The sequence below is a fragment of the Sceloporus occidentalis genome, unplaced genomic scaffold (genome assembly GCF_023333645.1).
Source record: "Sceloporus occidentalis isolate IW3139 unplaced genomic scaffold, rSceOcc1.0.p SCAF_7, whole genome shotgun sequence".
Lineage (NCBI taxonomy): Eukaryota > Metazoa > Chordata > Lepidosauria > Squamata > Phrynosomatidae > Sceloporus > Sceloporus occidentalis.
This window is the reverse complement of record NW_028316987.1, coordinates 21,521,403-21,540,868: the sequence shown is the minus strand read 5'-3', so window position 1 is coordinate 21,540,868 and position 19,466 is coordinate 21,521,403. Positions and strand designations below refer to the sequence as shown.

The window sequence follows — 19,466 nt, the reverse complement described above, 5'->3', positions numbered from 1 at the left end:
AACATGATGAAACCCCATGTTAAAACAGCCATGCAGAATATTGCTACAGATGTGGTCGGTGAAGTTACTCAGGCAGTTATGAATAAAATGAAACCCACAACTCCACAAGAAGGCTCAGGCCTGATGTATATTCAAAGAAGGCATCGTCAAAAAAGAAAAGCATCACGGGTGAGGTTAATAGGCCCTCCACGAGCCCTTAAAAGAAAACGTGTAAGCAGAAAGAAAACTCAGAAGCGGAGAGCTGTAAGGAAGAGGAGGAGTCGGCCTCGCGCACAGTCTAAGAGAGATATATTTTAAACTAAAACCATGGCTTTTATCCACAGCGGATCTGAAGAATGCACAAAATCTGAATTAGACCTATTTAGTATTGGACCTACACAGACAAGTATCGAGAAAAGTTTGTATATTGAGGTGCCCCCCTTGACGGCTCTGACAGAATCTGCGCCGCTAGATTTTTTCATTGCAGGAAATGGTGAAGATTATATGGATCTCAATAATACGCTCTTATATCTAACCTGTAAGATTACTAAGGATGATAATACAAACATTCCTGCAACTGCCGAAGTTGGATTGGTGAACTATCCTATAGCCTCCATTTTTAGTCAGCGGGATGTGGTTTTGGGCGATAGGCTGATCAGCCAGAGCAATAACTGTTACCCTTACCGTGCTTTCATAGAATCTGTGTTGAACTACAGTGAAGACACTCTAGCCACCCAATTCTCTACAGGGTTGTTCTATAAAGATACCGCTGGAGAGCATGAATCGGCAGATCTGGAGGGGAATAATCACGGCTTTATTGAACGAGCAAACCTGACACGTGGAAGCAGAAAACTAGATCTGCTGGGACATCTCCACACAGACCTATTTTTTCAGGAGAAACTGCTTCTAAATGGGGTGGATGTAAAAATCAAACTCACACGCAACAAAGATCCTTTCTGCTTCATGACCGATGATGCAGACAGCAGTTACAAACTGCAAATTTTATCAGCATCCCTTTTTGTGAAGAAGGTGAGAGTGTCACCGGGAGTACGGCTAGGTCATGCAGAAGCTCTGCTGACATGCAACGCCAAATACCCTGTGGACCGTGTAAGCATGAAAGTGTTTAGCATCCCGAGAGGCAGCCGTGTCACCAACCAGGAGAATCTCTTTTTGGGTCAATTACCCAAGCAGGTGATTATAGGCCTGGTGGACAACGACGCCTTCAGTGGAACTTACAACAAGAACCCCTTTAAATTTAAGCATTACGACATCAATTTTGCTGCACTGTATTTGGATGGAGAGCAGAACCCCACAAAGCCATTTCAACCCAACTTTGAAGATGGAAACTGTGTCAGGGAATACATGAGTTTGGTGCAGACAGCAGGCAAGCATATGAAAGACCGATCTCTTTTAATCAACCGTGACGAATATGCAAGAGGTTACACGCTTTTTGCATTTGACCTTACCCCAGACCAAGAAGGCGGAGATCATTATTCGTTGATCAAAACCGGGAACCTGAGGGCTGAATTCCGGTTCGCCAGACCTCTGCCCACTACCGTGAATATGATCGTATATGGTGTTTTTGACAATGTGATAGAGATAAATCACAGGAGAAACGTCTTGTATGATTATATGTAACATGGACAGCGTGCAATTAACCCGCATCCTTTCTTCAAATCCTTATACTCGAAAGCCGTTCTATGGAGTCTTCCCATGTGACATGCTCCCTAGAGAGAAGCTGATACAAAGACCTGTCTGTCTAGTCATCAACACTCACCCCCACAATCTCCCTGGAGAACACTGGTTGGCTATCTACTTAACAGAAGAAAATACCGGTGAATTTTTTTACTCCTACGGACACCCTCCCGACCACCCGCTCTTTCCTAAAACCATTGTTAAATTTTTAAGAAAAAACGCCTGCAAAACTATGTTTCAGCCCAGAGCAGTGCAAGCCTCAGACTCTGTGGTGTGTGGTTACCACTGTGTGTTTTTCCTTCAGCATCGCTGTAAAGGCCTGACTTTTAAAAATATTCAAGAATTATATTCTCACAACTTGCAAAGAAATGATGAAATGGTGGTTGAACATGTAAAAACAAAGAGGAACATGCCAAGGCTTGTCTCATACATGCCCAGACTTGTCCCAAACATGTTTCAACCAGCCCAAGGATGTATAACCTGCAACGCTTTTCATAAACGTTCTTGTCAATAAATAGATCCTCTAGGAAGGATTTTAAAGAATTTTTCTTGTTTGTGTTTTTCTTTTAACTAAAATAAAAACGTAAACTTGAGTGATAATTTTAACTTATTTATTTCTCTTTTTGAAAAAGCATCAGGAGAATCATAAATGGAGCCAATTAGCTGTACTAGACTGTCTCTGTTTTCTCAAAGCTTTGCGGGAGGTCTTGGGGGTGTGAAACAGCACCGGAGTGGCATCGTTGGGGTTCTTTAGCTTGTCCAAAAATTCTCTGTTGGCATGGTGCCCAACCACAGACGTTGGGACATTGAGCTCTGCCATGGCCCTCATGAAAACATCCCAGCCTTTTGGAACATGTTTGGCTCCTGTATGCAACCTTTTCTATGTAGGGTGGTGGTGCAAGCTCCTCTCTTCCACAACTTACCTTCAGTTAAAATGTGGCCTCCATTTTTGTGCTTTAATAGAAATGACAGTGCCACATAGAAGGATGCTCCTGTGGAGGTCTTGAGATCACATTGGCCTGTTATAGACTGCCAAAATAAAGCTGCTTTGGGTCTCTTTGGAGGTATGCTATTTAAATGATGCATGGGTCCTAAGAGTCCGGAGGTCGCACCAAAGCCACACTCCATTCCTAAGCACTGGAGGGCAACTTTGGTGCAGCTTACGGATTCTTAGGATGCATGCATCATCTAAATAGCATACCTCCAAAGAGACCCGAAGCAGCTTTATTTTGGCAGTCTGTAACAGGCCATTGTCTTTTCCAGGTATGATTCCCAGCAGGAGAGACACTCCCATCTCCTGCAGTACATTTTGGAACTAACTTATGGGTCAGATCAAGGGATGGGCAAACAAGTAAACAATTCTTTTAGCCTTTAAAATCAAAAGTCCATACAATTCAAGAAGCTCCAAGAATGCAATTATATTCTACAATTTTGCATTATTTGAATGAAGAAAGCATTTGATCCATGTAATCAGATATTCTACCTTCCAGCCTATCCAATTCATTTTACACAGCCTTCTATGCAGACATTTAGTTTGTTGCGTTAAGTTTTTATTCATGATTGTAAATTATTCAGCAAATACTTGTTGTTACCATATTTCAGCCTAAGGCATTCTGCTCCAACTTTTCATTCAAATACCTGACTATCGCAGTGTCACCTTGCTTGATTGTATTCTTTTTGCTCATTTGAAATTTGAAATATTTGTTTATCAGTGTCAAATGACTCTCACATGGAAGATTCTTGCCTGCAAGGAGTGTTTATTAGAAACAAATATTTATTTTAGACATACCTCGGTCAGATAGAACTCCATATTCAGGTATCTAGATGATGTAGTGGGACACTTTACACTGGAAGTCATAAGACACGAACCATTAAGCCACTTAAGCACTTTTGAAAATTTCACTTTAAATAAATGATGCAATTTTCCAAGTTGCTGAGCATCTATCTTCATATCCCTATGCTTTCAATGTCAGTAGTAAACACTTCTCCTTTTTTATTATTTTTCTGTTGTTGTTTTTTTCACTCACTTTTGAGGGTCTGTCCATAATTTAGCTATTTTTCCAACCAGTGTTAAGTGAATCTGTAACCAATGGAATTACATGGCAGTATATTTAGCGAATGCTAAAACCAAAAGATTCCAGATATGCCAGCAAGTTAAAAGCACTCGAACTGTGAGATTAAATTTTATATTTAAAAATACTGCTGCTGAAAGACCTTTAAATGAGTCAGCTGCACTGGAAGTTTTGTTGCTCTTTCCTCTACTCTGATTCAAATATGGAGCTCAGAATAAGTAGCTCAGAATTGTACTCAAAAGGGTACATATAGGAGGGGAGGGATTCTCCCCACATAAGAATTTTGTCCTGCAATAAAAAAATCTTCCTTCTCCAAATCTCTAGCTTTACAAAGATAAACTGAAAACTGCAGCCTGGGGGTTATGGCGGACTGCATGACAGGGTCCCTCCGGGGTCATGTGGAATACCACACACACCAAAATTCAGAAAAATACACTATGGCTAAAAATTGTTCCACTTTAACTTACATAGCTACATCCTAGAGAAGCCTGGGACTCCTTGTCTGGTGAGGTATTTGAGAATCCTCTGGCTGAGAATTCTAAATACCTCTCCCCAGTGGTATCACTGGATGGGGTGCAAGGAGTGCGAACTGCACCATGTGACTCTCAGAAGAGGGGTGTCACCTAGTTGGGACCACAGCCATAGTCCATTTTTCTGAATTTTGCTGTGTATTCCACATGGCCCCAGATGGACCCTGCCATGTAGTCCAACATACTCCGCAGAGTGGACATGTACGCACTACACCAAGATGAGGTCAGCCTAATTGAACCTTTTGGGAACAATACCCCTCAGACTAGCCGAACAGGTAGTTTGGGAGTCACTAATGGGATCATCATCACCTCCAATAATCAGAAGAATGGGCAATGATTGTCTAGATGTCTCACCTGATGAGCCGGCTAATGACTTAACTCCCTTCCCATTTCCCTTTATTATTGATAGACCAAATTACCTCATCCCATACAATCCAACACCTTTGCCCTGTGGCTAGTTTTAGCCCTTAAAACCCCTGGAAATCTCCCCTCAGTGTGCTAGTTTAGATTTCATGGGGACCCTATGTCACTGTGATCTCTAGTCTTGCTCCGGCACTTCTGTTCAACCAACACACACAGAACAGCTGTGTCTCACCCGACTTCACCCAATTGGATTCCGGAGGCAAGCCTCATCTATAGTATCACCTGTAGTTCTGCCTCAAACCTTTTCCAAGCTAGCCCCTGATTTCCTGAACCTTGAATGAATGAGTGTATAATAGTGAATTGCTATGTGATTTTCCCCTTTTAAATAAAAAAACTTTAATTGGAGTTTTCTGCCTCTGCATCATTCCTGAAATCCACCACCCCCTCAATATACAGGTGGGAGATGATTTCATAGGGTCCTTGTAACCAATCCCCTCTCAATTTGAGCTAAGTAAAATTCCTCTACAAAGATTTTGGCTACACCTCTTCCTCCTCCTTAAAATCAGGAGAGGTGTGCATGCATCCTTGCTGACTATTCCATCACTGAACTTCCCTTCCAGGGAGAAACCCTGGGAACAGAGAAGCAGGAGAAGCACAGGGGTGCCCTTGCTGGCTGCTACATCCACAGGCTTCCCCTCATGGAGAAACCTCAGGAACATAGAAGCAGGAAGAGCACTATTTTCTTTTTTATCTAGCTTGTCATGGTCTCTTTTTGTTTGTGTTTTTATTTGTCTTTGTTAATAAATGTATTTGTTCTTTTTTAAAGGAATCTTACCTTTAAAAATGTCTTTTTCGGGGAGGGGGGGGGGGGAGAGAGACTTCCTGAGCCAGGACAGCCTACTTGCTGGTGAATGAAAGCAATTAATCTGCTAATAATTAATTAAGTCTGTTCAGATCATGAACTTCTTTGTCCTTGATCATGGGCAAGCAAAGGGCAAAGAACACCTAATGCCCAACCACTAGTCACCCAAAATCAGGGTTAAAGCAGAATTAATTTATTGCACTGCAAATGCTAGCATCACTGAAATGGAAAAATAAGGTATTGGAGGTATTGCATGAATGAAAAGAAACACCTTCCAAGCAATCTCCCATTGAGATAACAACAGAAAATATTATTATCTTGTTCCTGCTTCTCCTGATAATGAATGCTCACATGTGCCCTCAGATTTCACACTGAATAGTATTTAGAGGTAACTAATCGCCAGCATTTTGTTTCAGATCAGTGCAGCACAGTTCCTTACTTTTATGATAATGGCTGGGTATGCTCTGTACAGATGCTCTGTACAGGCTTTATATTGCCCATTTCCAAAGCAATGGTTTCAATGTGAGCTCTCTGTCCTCTAATCTCACCCAGGACCCTGTCTCGACTCATCATCTGCTGTTTCTCACTAAAGCAAACTCAATAATTTAGATGTTTTGTGTGAAATCTATCTACACTATCAATGCAATATGTTCTCTCCTCATTCTTCATGTCTTGCAAAGTGGTTGCAGTTTAAGGGGGGGGTCACTTGGAATTCTCACCCAGGGAGCTCTATTGCCTCCTCAAAGTACAAACCACTGGATTCCATAAGATGTTGCCATGGCAGTTAAAGTGCATTCATAGTGCTATATGTATGTGGTGTGAAAGCGTCCCTCTACAAGTAGAAAAGTGCATACACAAGAAGAAAAATTCTAGGCCATTTGGCATCTTCTGATAGGGTATTTTTTCATAGCTTACCTAGAGGTGTACAATTGCTTCCCAGTAGATTGTATTCAGAATGAATAAAACAAATAATTCTGACTTTATGCTTTTTGGAAATACATTATTGGTTCAATCACAAGAACAAGGATTTAAAATCATATTTCATGAAAAACACTAAATTACCCCCTCTATGTAGGCATTCCCCACATAAAGAGCAAATTCACTTCCCAATTCAACTCATAAATATTAATTCATGCTTAATAAGTCATTTTCAGGCGGTAATTTGAAATGGTGATACAAATGCCTGGCCCTTCACTGCTTGCATACTAATTATAAGCAAATGTGACTTTGTGTCTTTATGAAGAAATAATAGTTTAATCTTAGCACTGTCACTTTCCATTGGAAAATGATGGCACCTGACAGCGCTGTGTCAAACACAGCTAATCATAGCTGATATTTCAAAGGCTCTTGGCCTTTCCTAATTGGTAAAACAATAAAACAAGGCGGACATCACTCGTCTAGCAAGCAGATCTATTTCTATCTCCTTCCTATTTATACCACTTAGCATGCTGACTCCTTTTTTACTGAATAATGTTTCAGTATGGCCGGGGCAAAAGAAATGTGTTCTGATTCAAGAGTTTTAGTCCCTTCTTATCTTAGTTATCTATAAACCTAAAGAATAGACACCACATTGAACTTTTGATATGGTTCACCTTACCTCTTTGCTATGCTGCCATTTTTTATGTCTGAGCTCAAACATTTTGCTTTTGCTTTCCCCTTAGTCTGGTGCCAGAGGTTTGTCCAAAACCATCCCTTTACTTTGGGAAAGTTCTCTGCCCATAGTCTCAAATATTCACAGAAACTGTATGGTGTGTCCTGGATATTCTTGCTTGTTAGAAACCAGGACTGGACACCCTCAGTGGGTCTAGGAGGCAATTTTATGCCCTTAACCCTCTGGGAATTGCTTGGACTATTAAAAATGCCTTCCACAAGGTTTCAGGTTTTGAAAAGTATGTGGGCTGGGGTTATGCCGAACCATCCAGAGAGGATCCTGTATTCTAATTAAAAAGTGGATTATCATTCCTGGACATTTCTAGGAGGAGCAATCATTCCCTTTTTGCTGGGAAAAAGATTATGCAGCCAACTTCTTTACTTCAGTTAGTCTCAAAGATGCTTCAAGATCTCTTTACATATTGACTCCACAGACTAGCCTGGCTGTATCTTTGAATTGTGCCAAATTTGTAGGTTATAGATCCCAGTAGCACTCTCTATGGAAACACAGGTGGCTGGTGGCTTGATGTGCCTTTTAGCAGTTAAGCCTATTTGCTAGCTATGACAGCGGAGATTATTGCACGGCCATTTTTGCCCTGGGTGTGCATGGATCAGGGCAGAATGGAGGGAAATGGGGAAGCCTTCTGTACCACCAAAATCAGCTGGCACAGCATGCCCCAGGGACGGGTGATGGTCAGGGAGCAGCACAGCAGCAAGTTACTGGAGGATAACACCCATTATTACCTGTTCCGTTTAGCCTGGAGAAGAGAAGGTTAGGAGGTGATATGATAGCCCTGTTTTAATACTTGAAGGGATGTCATATTGAGAAGGGAGCTGTTTTCTGCTGCTCCAAAGACTAGGACATGAAGCAATGGATGTAAGCTACAGGAAAGAGATACCACCTCAACATTAGGAGGAACTTCCTGACAGCGAGGGCTGTTCGACAGTGGAACACACTCCCTTGGAGTGTGGTGGAGTCTCCTTCCTTAGAGGTCTAACAGAGCCTGGATGGCCATCTGTCAGGGATGCTTTGATTTAGATTTCCTGCATGGCAGGGGGTTGGACTGGATGCCCCTTGTGGACTCTTCCAACTCTATGATTCTAGGGCAAAAATGACTGCATGATAATCTCTATCTCAGGCTCTATCAGGACAAAAGTGATTACATTCAGACTGGGCTGCTGTGATGTATTGTACATGGTGATATGTTTTTGTTGTTGTTTTTTAAATGGCTTAGAAATCTCAGTTAGAACAAAATGCAACTGCCTGGCTAGATTTATCTTTTAACAAATGAAGTGTTATGGTAGTTTGCTGTTGCTCAGTATTTATAATTACAGTTAGATTACTTTAATGAAACTGTTGTTTAATGACTTTTACTGTTTAAATGATCCTCATATTCATTAAGTTATTGCAAGCTGCTTTGTGAATGGTCCATCAGTGGAAATGTGCATTGAGATACACTTCCATTGTAGATGTATAGTTCCATTGTTGAAATCTTGGCAAGCTTGTACAAGGGGTTTTGCATCCAGTTACCAGAATATCTTTCCCTGTGCTGAAACATAAACTGGATAAAATCAAGAGAAGTTGATTCTGATGGAGGTGATGATTTCCCCCTGCCATATCAGAAGAAACAGCCCTTCCTGAGGCAAAGAGAGTTTTTTTTTTGGGCAGGGGGGGCATGCCACTGTTTAGTTTGAGAACCCTGAAATACCTGTGACAATAGTCTCAGTATCATCCAAACCTCTCAAATGTGTGGGGAGACTTTCTTCCCAATGTACATTTTTTTACATTTCATCTAATTTCATTTTTATGCTGCCTTTCTCCCAAAAAGGGACCCAAGGTAGCTCACAAGATAAAAACACTTTACAAACAATTTTAAAAAATTAAAATAATCTAGTTAAAACAGTATAAAATTAAGATTAAAAACATACAAATGTTACCAAACATAATCTAAAACATATACCCCATATAAAAGCCACCCTGTGGCCCGTTACAGACGGGCCTTTGCTCTGCCCCCAGTACGTACTAGGGGTTGGCCGAGGACACAGTGTCCAATCAGGCCTCACCCCTAGTACGTACTGGGGACATCAAAATGGTGGCGCCCTATACACATGGGCACCACCATTTTGATGTGACTGACGCTTAACGTCTACACGTCGCGGTGCGGTTGTGATGCCACAAGTGTGCCAAGAAGAACGCTGCACGGGGGAGCCACGCGGTTTGCTGTGCGGGGGAGCTACGCAGTTTGTCCGTTGTGGCTCCCTCGTGCAGCAAACACAGACGCCAGCAGAGTTTTATTAGCTGGCAAAAGGTGAGCAGGGAGGGGGGCAGCCTAGCCTCCCATGGAAGGGAGTTCCAGAGCATGGGAGCAGCCAGCAAGAAGGCTGTCTCTTGTGTCCTCATCAAGTGATCCTGTGATTATTGCGGGATCAAGAGAAAGCCTTCTCCTGAACATTTTAGGGCTCTAACAGGGTTTTATGGGGACATACGGTCTCTCAAAAAGTCTGTGTAGGTAGCATGCAAGTGTTAGTAGGGCAATCTGAATGTGTGGCACCATCCCATCATTCTTCTATACAGTGGACCCTTGTTATCCGCTGGGGTTTAGTTCCAAGATTCCCCGTGTATAACAAAATCCGTGTATGCTCAAGTCCCATTAAATATAATGACATAGCAAAATGGTGTCCCTTATAAAAAATGGAAAATCAAGGTAAATTTATACTTTTTTTGGAACATTTTCAAACTGTGGATGCTTGAATCTGTGTATAAAACAATCAGTGTATAAGAAGGGCCAACTGTATAAAGTTATGTCTGATGAAAAAAATCAAAATGCATGCATAACCCTTTATAGGTAAGCATGCTATTGGGAAATGACAGTAAAGGCTCTCTGGGCAAGCTTTTGAAACCACATGTTTCTACATCAAGCCAAGATTATTTAAAAAGCAAGCATGGAAAAGAAGAGGGATGACAATCTTCTAGTTACATAATCTGCATCTTGTCTGGGAGTAGAAATGGCTGACAAATTACTAAATTGTGCTCATCAGATTACACCCTAATGGTCCCTGAGCTTGCTGAGAAAAGAAAAAAATAGTAAGATAAAAGTAATAAAATCCAGTTCTTCATTTTGAAACTACATACAAAAACTTAGGCTCACTCTGTCTGGTGCAAAACTCACAAGCCCTTTTCTAGGAAGAAAGCAGTAAGTTTGAGCTAGAGGTGAATTTTAGATCTGGCATAACAGATCAGCTGAAGCCAATTTTGGCAGCTTTACCATTGGTTGGAGGGGGGTGATCCCTCAAGAAAAGATGGTCCTAGTTTAAGATGGTATAACACCTCTTCTGGTACAGTAGTCCTGTCCATTTCCCCTTCTTACATTGATTAAGATCTTTGTCTGATGAAGAAACTTTGGTTTTGAAAGCTTGCACATGCACTTTTCTGCCTTTTAGTTTGGTCTCATAAAAGTATTATTGCAGCATGGATTTTAGATATTTTGTCATGGTCATGTTGGTTCTCTATGCATTTGTAGGACTTGAACTATACCAAACTAAGTTATTCAGCAGTGGAAACTTACAATGGAACTGTAATTATATCATTTCAAAAAAGCTGACATAACAGCACAGTATCAGAGAAGGTAGGAGAGGTTAGCCTGCATACGTAAAAGCAAGAAAATATATTCTGCATCATCACTACATCTTTTCATGTTTTATATCTCCAGATCTCTCTTGTCCCTCACACTTACTCCATGCCTTTCCCCCATTCTCTTGTAACTACTATATTAGACCAGTCATAAATTTACTATTCCTGGCTAAGATGAGTGAGAAAAAGGTAGTGCTGCAACTCCAGAGGCTTATGGAAGACACTGATTATCTGGCCCTATTTCAGTTGGCTTTTGACTGAGACATGGCTATGAGACTATTTTGATTATCTTGGGGGCTTTCTACATTGCCATTTGGGACGTCCTCCGGACGTCCCATTTTAAAAAAGGGGCGTCTCTTTTAGACGCCCCATGGCCTAGTACGGACTCCGTCCGTACAAGATGGCGGCGCCCCTTCTACATGGGCGCCGCCATCTTTACGTATCGGACGCACAGCGTCCAGACGCGTCGCGCCGCTGCTGACGTAGCGAGCGCGCCCCTGGCGCCTCGCTACGTCGCAAACGCGACGCAAAAAGAAGCTCCATTTTGGAGCTTCTTTTTTCGGTCCGCGCGGGAGTCGGGCCGTCTGAAGGCTCCGGCTCCCCCGCGGACCTTCTGGCGGCGGCGGCAGACCGCCGCAAAGCGGCGGTCTGTACCCCGCCTTGGTAAGTGGCCTATGAAACTGTAGACATGCAATGGGATGGTGAACTTCCTTCCCTGCAGTGATGCTTAGGCCCTCAGGTCACTGCATGGGCACTTCACCTCTGTTCAATGAATGTTTCTATCATGTCATAGTGTTTCTATCATGTCATAGTGGGACTAATATTCCACTGATATAAACCTCAGGGGTAACTACGGCCCGTTCCGGATGGGCGTAAAGTACGTCCCCAGGATGTACTAGGGTTAGGAAAGGGCGTACTTTACGCATGCCCCTAACCCTAGTACGTCCTGGGTACGTAGAAAATAGAGGCGCCCTTTCTACGCAGGTGCCGCCATTTTGATGTAGCGGGCATGTAGCGTAAGCATGTCGTGTGGCGGAAGTGACGCCACAAGTGTGCAACTAGCGACTCTCTACGCCACTTCCAGGGCGCAAAAAGAAGCGCCATTTTCGGGCTTCTTTTTGCTGCATCCGGGAACCACACAGTTTGACCGCTGCGGTTCCCAGACGCAGCAACTGGCGGCACTGGCAGACCGCCAATTTCAGGCGGTCTGTAACACACCTATGGCTCTGCTGATATGAATATGGAGCTGTTGACTCCCACATCACCACTTCTCCACAATACTTTGCCCTATTGCACAGAACATATTTGACCAGATATCTCAGCAAAAATAATATGTTTGTCTATCAAGTAAAAATGCAAATGAACAGAAATTATATATCAAGTGTCTCATCTGCTTAAATCAGAAAATGAATGAATTGACTGCCTGAAAACTGTCTATTTTCTTAAAATTTCATGACTTTTGCTCCATCATGTCTTCATATAGAGCTGCCCTTTTTTAGAAGGTAAAATGTCTGTTCCACCTATTTAAAATTGTAGATGTGCATTCTGTTGCAGTGGGCAGTTCACTGGATTTCATTCACCATGATCATTCCACATGATTAAAAGAGGTTTAGGAAAGTATTTGAGAATATTCTAGAATAAGATGTAAGTATCTTGTATGTAAGTATCAAATGAGCTCTAGTACACACATTTATCAGAAAGGGCTGATACCAGTAGATGGTGCTGCAGAATATATAATAGCACACAAACTACTCGTTGGTATAATGTTTTGTTTTTCATGACAAATGCATGAATGGCTCATTCCCAATATAGTTGTTTGGAAAAACCTGTCCCCACATACTGCCACTGAGTGTGTGACAATCTTGGTCTACAAAAAGGTCAAACTTCAAGTTGCCTCTTCAGGCTAATTATCTTTGATGAAGATATTTCACATTTCCAAATTTGAAACCTCAGCACTTTGCCTTTGGATCATATTGGTTTCAAGTAGGAAACACATCAGTTTGAAGCAAAAACGTGATTTTTAAAAAATGGTCTGTATCCCTCACAATAAAAATAAATAAAAAGAAAAAGGAGAGATTCTAGATTCATCAAAATGACTTACCAGAGTTAAGTCATGATAACCATGATGACAACAACAACAATAAAATAAATCAATTAGATCCAGAGTTTCTCCCTCCTTTCGAAGCAACCTTTTGTTTCTTCTGTGCAAATTGTTTAGTACGTGTAAATTGGTTCCAAAGGGTTCAGATGCCCGCAGATAAGTTCTTGATTTCTTGAGAGTCATGTGCATTATGTGGCACAGGCACGTAGCTATTGGGCTTCTTACTGGTCCAGTTTTCATATGAAAACCATGCACAAAGTTGTAATATTATTAGTTGTAATTATTTAAAATAATTAACTGTTTCAAAAAGTAAAACTGGATGACTGGGGTGGGGGTGTCCTTTTTTGTTGTAAAGAATAGGCTGACCAACTCCCGACATCCTGATGGCTTCCTGTCACTCACCCTTCAGTTTTTATCCCTAGCTCTGCTGATAAATTGCTTTTCTCCCATTCAAACTTCATATGCAGGCTTCTACTGTATATATGGGCCTTGCATATGTGAATGTGCTACTACACAGATAAATACCACTACAGAAGAAACTTATCTCAGGTAGAATGCTTCTAAATAGAAACAGTCTGCAGTTTCTACAGACCAGTATATCCTAGTTCACATATGTATGTGCATCTATCAATCCAGATATACATTTGTGAAAGAGATTTTACTGCTATAATACAAATTACATACTTTTCCTATGATTTCAGATGCAGTTATTGCCATGCACATATGTACATCTCTCTTACTGACACAAATTCTTAGCTGGGAAACATTCCTTGATTCAGACCTGGATGCATAAGTTGTGATGGTGCCAAGAGTACAAGTACCTGAACTAAGTACCTCTCGCACCCCACCCTGGAGAGCATGGAGCTCACTAATAGTAAAATTAATAGTTAAAAATAAATAAATAACAATTGGCTGTCCTTTCATGAAACCCAAAACTGCTTGCTTAAGGCAGTCCCCCAGTGAATGTTGTAAGTCAGTCCAAGGCTAAGACAAGGGAGTCGGTAGCTGTTGTGGCCAAATGTACAGCGTCAAGATGATGTGTAAATGAAAAGTGAGAGAAAATTATATGCATTCATCCCAAGCACCTCTTCTTTTACTATCAGCTTTTTGAAATAATGGATTCTAATGCTCTGTGTATTTAACTCCGATCAGGAAATCAAATATAATTACTTTGCCTAGTGTTTTCCTTTGCAGTAGAGGCATGTTATGTTTGAACAAAATGGGATAAGATGAGGCAGTAGATTTTTGTTTGTTGCATTTAACAGACAATTATATTATCATACACCACAAGTTAAGCCTACTTAAGAAATCTAGCATATTGTTTCCCCATTCAGACTCTAAGCAGTGCTCTGGCGGAATGCACTGCTTTGGAAATGAATTGCCAGGTGCAAGCATAAGGGCCAGAAAAGCCCACACCCACCCAAGGCATTTTCTTTCATTCACCTGCTTTTGTATGTGATGACAGTCAGACCTAAACTTGCTACAATGTGAGAACGGGGCTGGGGAAAAAGATAATATAATAAAACAAGTTGTTTTTTCCTTTCTCTCTTTGTACCATGAGAAGCTGTGCTCTGAGAAAACTCTATTCTTGATCAAGTAAAATAAGCCAGGAGTCCACATTCTTCATCTTTGTAAAGCTGAGGCCCTTTCACACCACACAATTATAGCACTTGTATTCCATTTTAACAGCCATGGCTTCATCCTGCAGAATCCTGGAGTTTGTAATCTGATGATGTACTAGAGCTCTGCAATTGAAAATTCTAAATGTCTCTCCCTAAACCTCAAATCCTAGCATTCCATAGGATGAAGCAATGAAAGATTAAAACACACACATACATGAAATTATACTCCAAAATAATTCACCAAATGCATCTGAAGAGGTTGACTGAAGTCTACAAAGGCTTATGCTGCCAACTTCTTTTTTAGTTAGTCCCAAAGGTGCTGCAAGATCTCGCTACATCCAAGATTAATGTTTCCATTTGGAAGGGACAGAGGACATGATGTAGTTTGTTTGTAATTAAGGGGTTCGACAAATGGGCAGCTCCGTGCCACCCGTCTTTGCCCTGAGTCAATGCTGCTGCAGCAGCACACTGCAGCACTGACACACTGCCCAAATACCTCTGCTTCATCCAGCCAAGTCTCTGCGATACACATCAGGTGGGCATGCTCAAGATCAACTCCTGAATGACATGTGCTTTTCCGTTCACCAATCTGGCATCAACCAGCAACATTTTCAACCTAGGGGGACTGATACCATAGTTATCCAGGTTGTTTGAGTTGGGGAACCAGCTAGGGACAACTAGCGCCCTATTCCTATTCCTTCAGTTAAAGTATAACTGTCTCTCATTTCTGTACCTCACTCTGCCCTGTACAATTCTAATGGCTGTCCCATGAGATCCAGTACCTCTTCTCCACTTTTCAGAGGACATCCTTCCTAAGCCAAACTTGCTGTATTCTTACAAATGGCAATGCTGCAACTATACAGTGCAAATTAACAGAATGCAGTCCTCCCCTTTCTTTGAAGCACCACAAAAGGCCATTGTCCTTGTGTTCCCCAAAAGGGCATCTCTTCCTTTGGTATTTACCCCACTGGTGGCAACAAGTTGCTTCTGCCAGACTTCTGCCTTTATCTGCGAGCTCTTCTAACTGTACCAGCAAAATCTTCAGAACTGGTGGGCCTGAGGTAGATCAACATGCCACTCCATAGCCAATAGCAGGAATCAGTACTGCTTCACTACTCATGACACAACATTTTAAATGAGGACTTGGAAGACAAACAGGAACATACTCCAGATTTGTTTCCACTCTGTAAGCAGTAAATGTTTGCAGACTTTCACTGTAAGAATTGAGTGAAGGCTTTTTTTGGGGTGGGGGGGGTGTTTTGGAAGTTGGTTGCTAGCTGTGTCATAAGAATATCTAAAATGCAGGCAAGCCTGTATGATATCACTATGTTGTTGATCATTCCTTCCATGTTGACTTGGCAACATCAGATACATCTCTTATAGAATGATCTGATGTATTTAGTGCACTTTCAGTGGACTTGCCTGTTGCCAGAGCCATTCAGAAAGTAAACAATAATTTCCACTCACACACTAGGTTTGCCAAAGTGGAGTTACCTGGGTTTTACACCTACCAGAAATACATGAAACCACTGTTCCATTAAAGGGTACATCTCATGATAGAAAGGGTTACTTTAGCATGAAAGGGAGGGTATTAATTACACCAGTGAACTCTGTCATTCATTGCTATCTCTTTTTTGGACCTCTTGATCTCCAGTACTTGCTTGACAGAGTGATTCACTGGTGGAGGTAATTATGAAGCAATGAATGACATTTGAAAACCCTTACTGTTTCTTCATGGGTTTTCTGCTAACATCTGTATCACAGGTTAAGTTTTAATCTTTTCACAAAATAATATACCTTTCTTCCATAGGGTCCCTGAACATGTGTTCAATGCCCTTTTCTTCAAGGGAAAATAATGTATTTTTAAGGACCTAAGGGCAAAGTGGCTTTCAGCACATACAGGCATAAATATGCAAAAGGATCTTATAACACCTTTGAGACAACTTGAAAGAGAAAAGTTGATGATGATCCCAGGAAAAATGAGACCATGAAGAGATACCAGGTTGTTTTTACTCAGAACTGGGGAAAAGAAGAAATAGATATAATAATAATAATAATTATTATTATTATTATTATTATTATTTTATTTATATTTCCCGCCTCTCCCCGTGGATCGAGGTGGGATTACAACAATAAAAACAACAATTACAAGATTAAAACTACAATGTCATATAAAATACACTCAAAAAATAATATACCATTACCAGTACAATGTATTGATAAATTGTCATTTAAAATACACATAATTACAAATAGAGGTGGAGTATTTCTAACTCTCATATAACGGATTTGGTGGATTGGCCTGCTGGAAGAGATCCATCTTAAGTGCCTTCTTAAAGGCATCTAAGCTGGTAATAAGATGGATCTCCTCTGGCAAGTCATTCCACAGCTTGGGGCTACAGCAGTAAACACTCTGTGAGAAGTTGTTATTAACCTGGTCTTAGCATATTCCAATAGTTGATTCCTGGATGTTCTGAGAGTGTGGGGCAGATTGTGTAGGGAGGGGCATTCCCTCAAGTAATTCGGGCCCAAGCCATGTAAGGCTTTAAAGGTAATTACCAAAACTTTGTACTGGGCCCAGAAGGTAATCGGCAGCCAATGAAGAGATTTTAGTACTGGTGTTATATGGTCAGACCTAGGTGTTCCGGTGACCAATCTGGCTGCTGCATTTTGAACCAACTGAAGCTTCCGAACTTGGTACAGAGGTAGCCCCATGTAGAGAGCATTACAGAAATTTAAACAAGAGATTACCAGTGCATGTACCACTGCTTCAAGGTCCTTTCGGTCCAGGTAGGGACGCAGTTGGCTGATCAACCGAAGTTGGTACCAACCACTCCTGGCCATTGCATCCACTTGAGATGACAATTGTAGCGACGAGTCCAGGAGTACTCCCAAACTTCTAACTTTGTCCTTTAGGGGAAGTATGACCCCGTCCAGGACTGATTAACAAATCTCCATCTCCGGACTTAAGGTACTCATCGCAAGTACCTCTGTTTTCTCTGGTTTCAGCTTGAGTTTGTTTTCCCTCATTCAGCCCATTACCGACTCAAGGCAGGCATCTAGAGGAGACATGCCATCCTTAGTCACTGCAGCAGTCGGAGACATAGAAAAATAAATTTGGGTGTCATCAGTATACTGATGACACCACACTCCATGTCTCTGGATGATCTCACCCAACAGCTTCATGCAAATCTTAAACAGCATAGGGGACAGGATGGTGCCCTGAGGGACACCAGATGTCAGCTCTCTTTTAGAATAGCAGCTGTCCCCCAGCATCACCATCTGGAATCTGCCTGAGAGATAGGAATGGAACCACTGGAGTGCAGTGCCGCCAATACCTAACTCCCTCAGGCATTCCAGATGGATACCATGGTCTATGGTATCGAAGACCGCTGAGATGTTCAAGAGCACCAACATGGAGAGCCCTAGACCATCAAAGGAGTGAAATATCTTATAGGAATGGCCAGGTATTTACTCAAATATTGTGATGTTCTGATGTTTCTGAATCACTGATATTAAAGATGTGGACTGAGAATAGGAACATAGCCAAGAGAATGAAAGAAACAATCAGTAAAGCTACAGTACTGAAAATACTACAATCCAGCTGAGCTACTGGCACTGCAGTGAGAAGTTTCAAAAGAAAGGCTTAGAGTAATTTTGATGTAAAACCAGCAACTTGTAGCTTTTGCTAGGAGAGCAATGACTGGAACAAAAAGATGTGCATGGACAGAAAAGAAGTTGCTAGCAGTGCTGTTTAGATGAGAGTGGTTCCATTAGTTCACCTTTGGATGCAAAACAGATGAACAATCAGATCATAAATTAAAGGGTTTAATGAAGAAATCCTTGCTGAGTGTTTCTAAAAGACATCAACACATTCTGTTGAGGTTCTGGAACTATGACATGAGCAGCATCCAGTGCTACCTAAGAAAATCTCTTCAACTGACTGATACACTCAGCAGAGCACACCTCTGGAGGGACACAGAGATGGATCTGCAGAATGGAAGGTACAATTCATAAATATATATATATAAGACTTCTATATCTCCAAGAACAGCCATGAAACAATACAACAAAGTACAGAACAGGATGTTGTGCTACAAGCAGTTAAACAAACCATCAGTGGGTAGGCCACAGAGCACAAGTATCACCAATGTTAACCCCAAATTATCCATGGAGGGATGACCTATGTTCACAGGTTGGAATTTTATTTAAAAAATCCAGAGTGATGACTCCAGAAACACTGAGGCATTATGAACTGGCTCCATTGTTAGCATACCATACACCCTTCTCACTGAATGTGGTGTGTCATATTTTCATATTTGATATCTAGCATCAGGCATGATTTTGAGAGGTCACGGTGACTTTTGGAACACTAGAAAGATTCATGTGGGAAAGGCACACTGGCTTAAGGACATATGGAAGACCTAGATAATACAACAAAAAATGCAAAATGTGATTGCTGTTTACTCCATCCTCCCCCAGACTTTCCGCATATCCTCTCACAATGAGAACTGAGCAAGTCCTATCACAAAGCAGTTAAAGATCATTCCTCCACCTCACCGCAGACTGTGCTCATCAATCCTGTCCAAGGGTTGTCTCAAATCCAATCAATGTTTTGTCACTCTGGAGTTAAAACCATCAGCTGTTCTGGAGTCGTTTTTTCAGTTCCCCGGGAAAAAACAACAACAAATCTTTGTTTCACCATGTGGGAATGTCAAGTACTCCTTGAGGATGCAAAGCAAGATATAAATATTCACCACGAACATGGTCAATTTGCTGCTACAGACCAAGGCTCTGTTCAGCAAACCAGACTTCATCTCTCTGTATAGCCACCAGAGTGAACCACACTCCATCATCCATGGAACCTTCTCTTCTAGAATGGTAATTAACACCCCTTAGAAGAAATTATTCCTGATTTCTTGCTATCCAACCTTTCATACCTTTCTTTCTGTTAGCTTTGT

At 41.5% G+C, this 19,466-nt stretch overlaps 1 protein-coding gene across 1 annotated transcript; it reads left to right on the top strand.

The window, feature by feature from the left end:
- Window positions 1-306: 306 nt before the first annotated feature.
- Window positions 307-1,617, top strand: LOC149309387 (uncharacterized protein F54H12.2-like). Its single transcript, XM_089532243.1, has one exon. It carries the CDS (start codon window positions 307-309, stop codon window positions 1,615-1,617), a length of 1,311 nt encoding a protein of 436 aa, XP_089388369.1.
- Window positions 1,618-19,466: the final 17,849 nt, after the last annotated feature.

What these genes read in the sequence shown, in the direction of transcription:
- LOC149309387 (XM_089532243.1), top strand. Translation starts at nt 307, where the DNA reads ATGGCTTTTATCCACAGCGGATCTGAAGAATGCACAAAATCTGAATTA.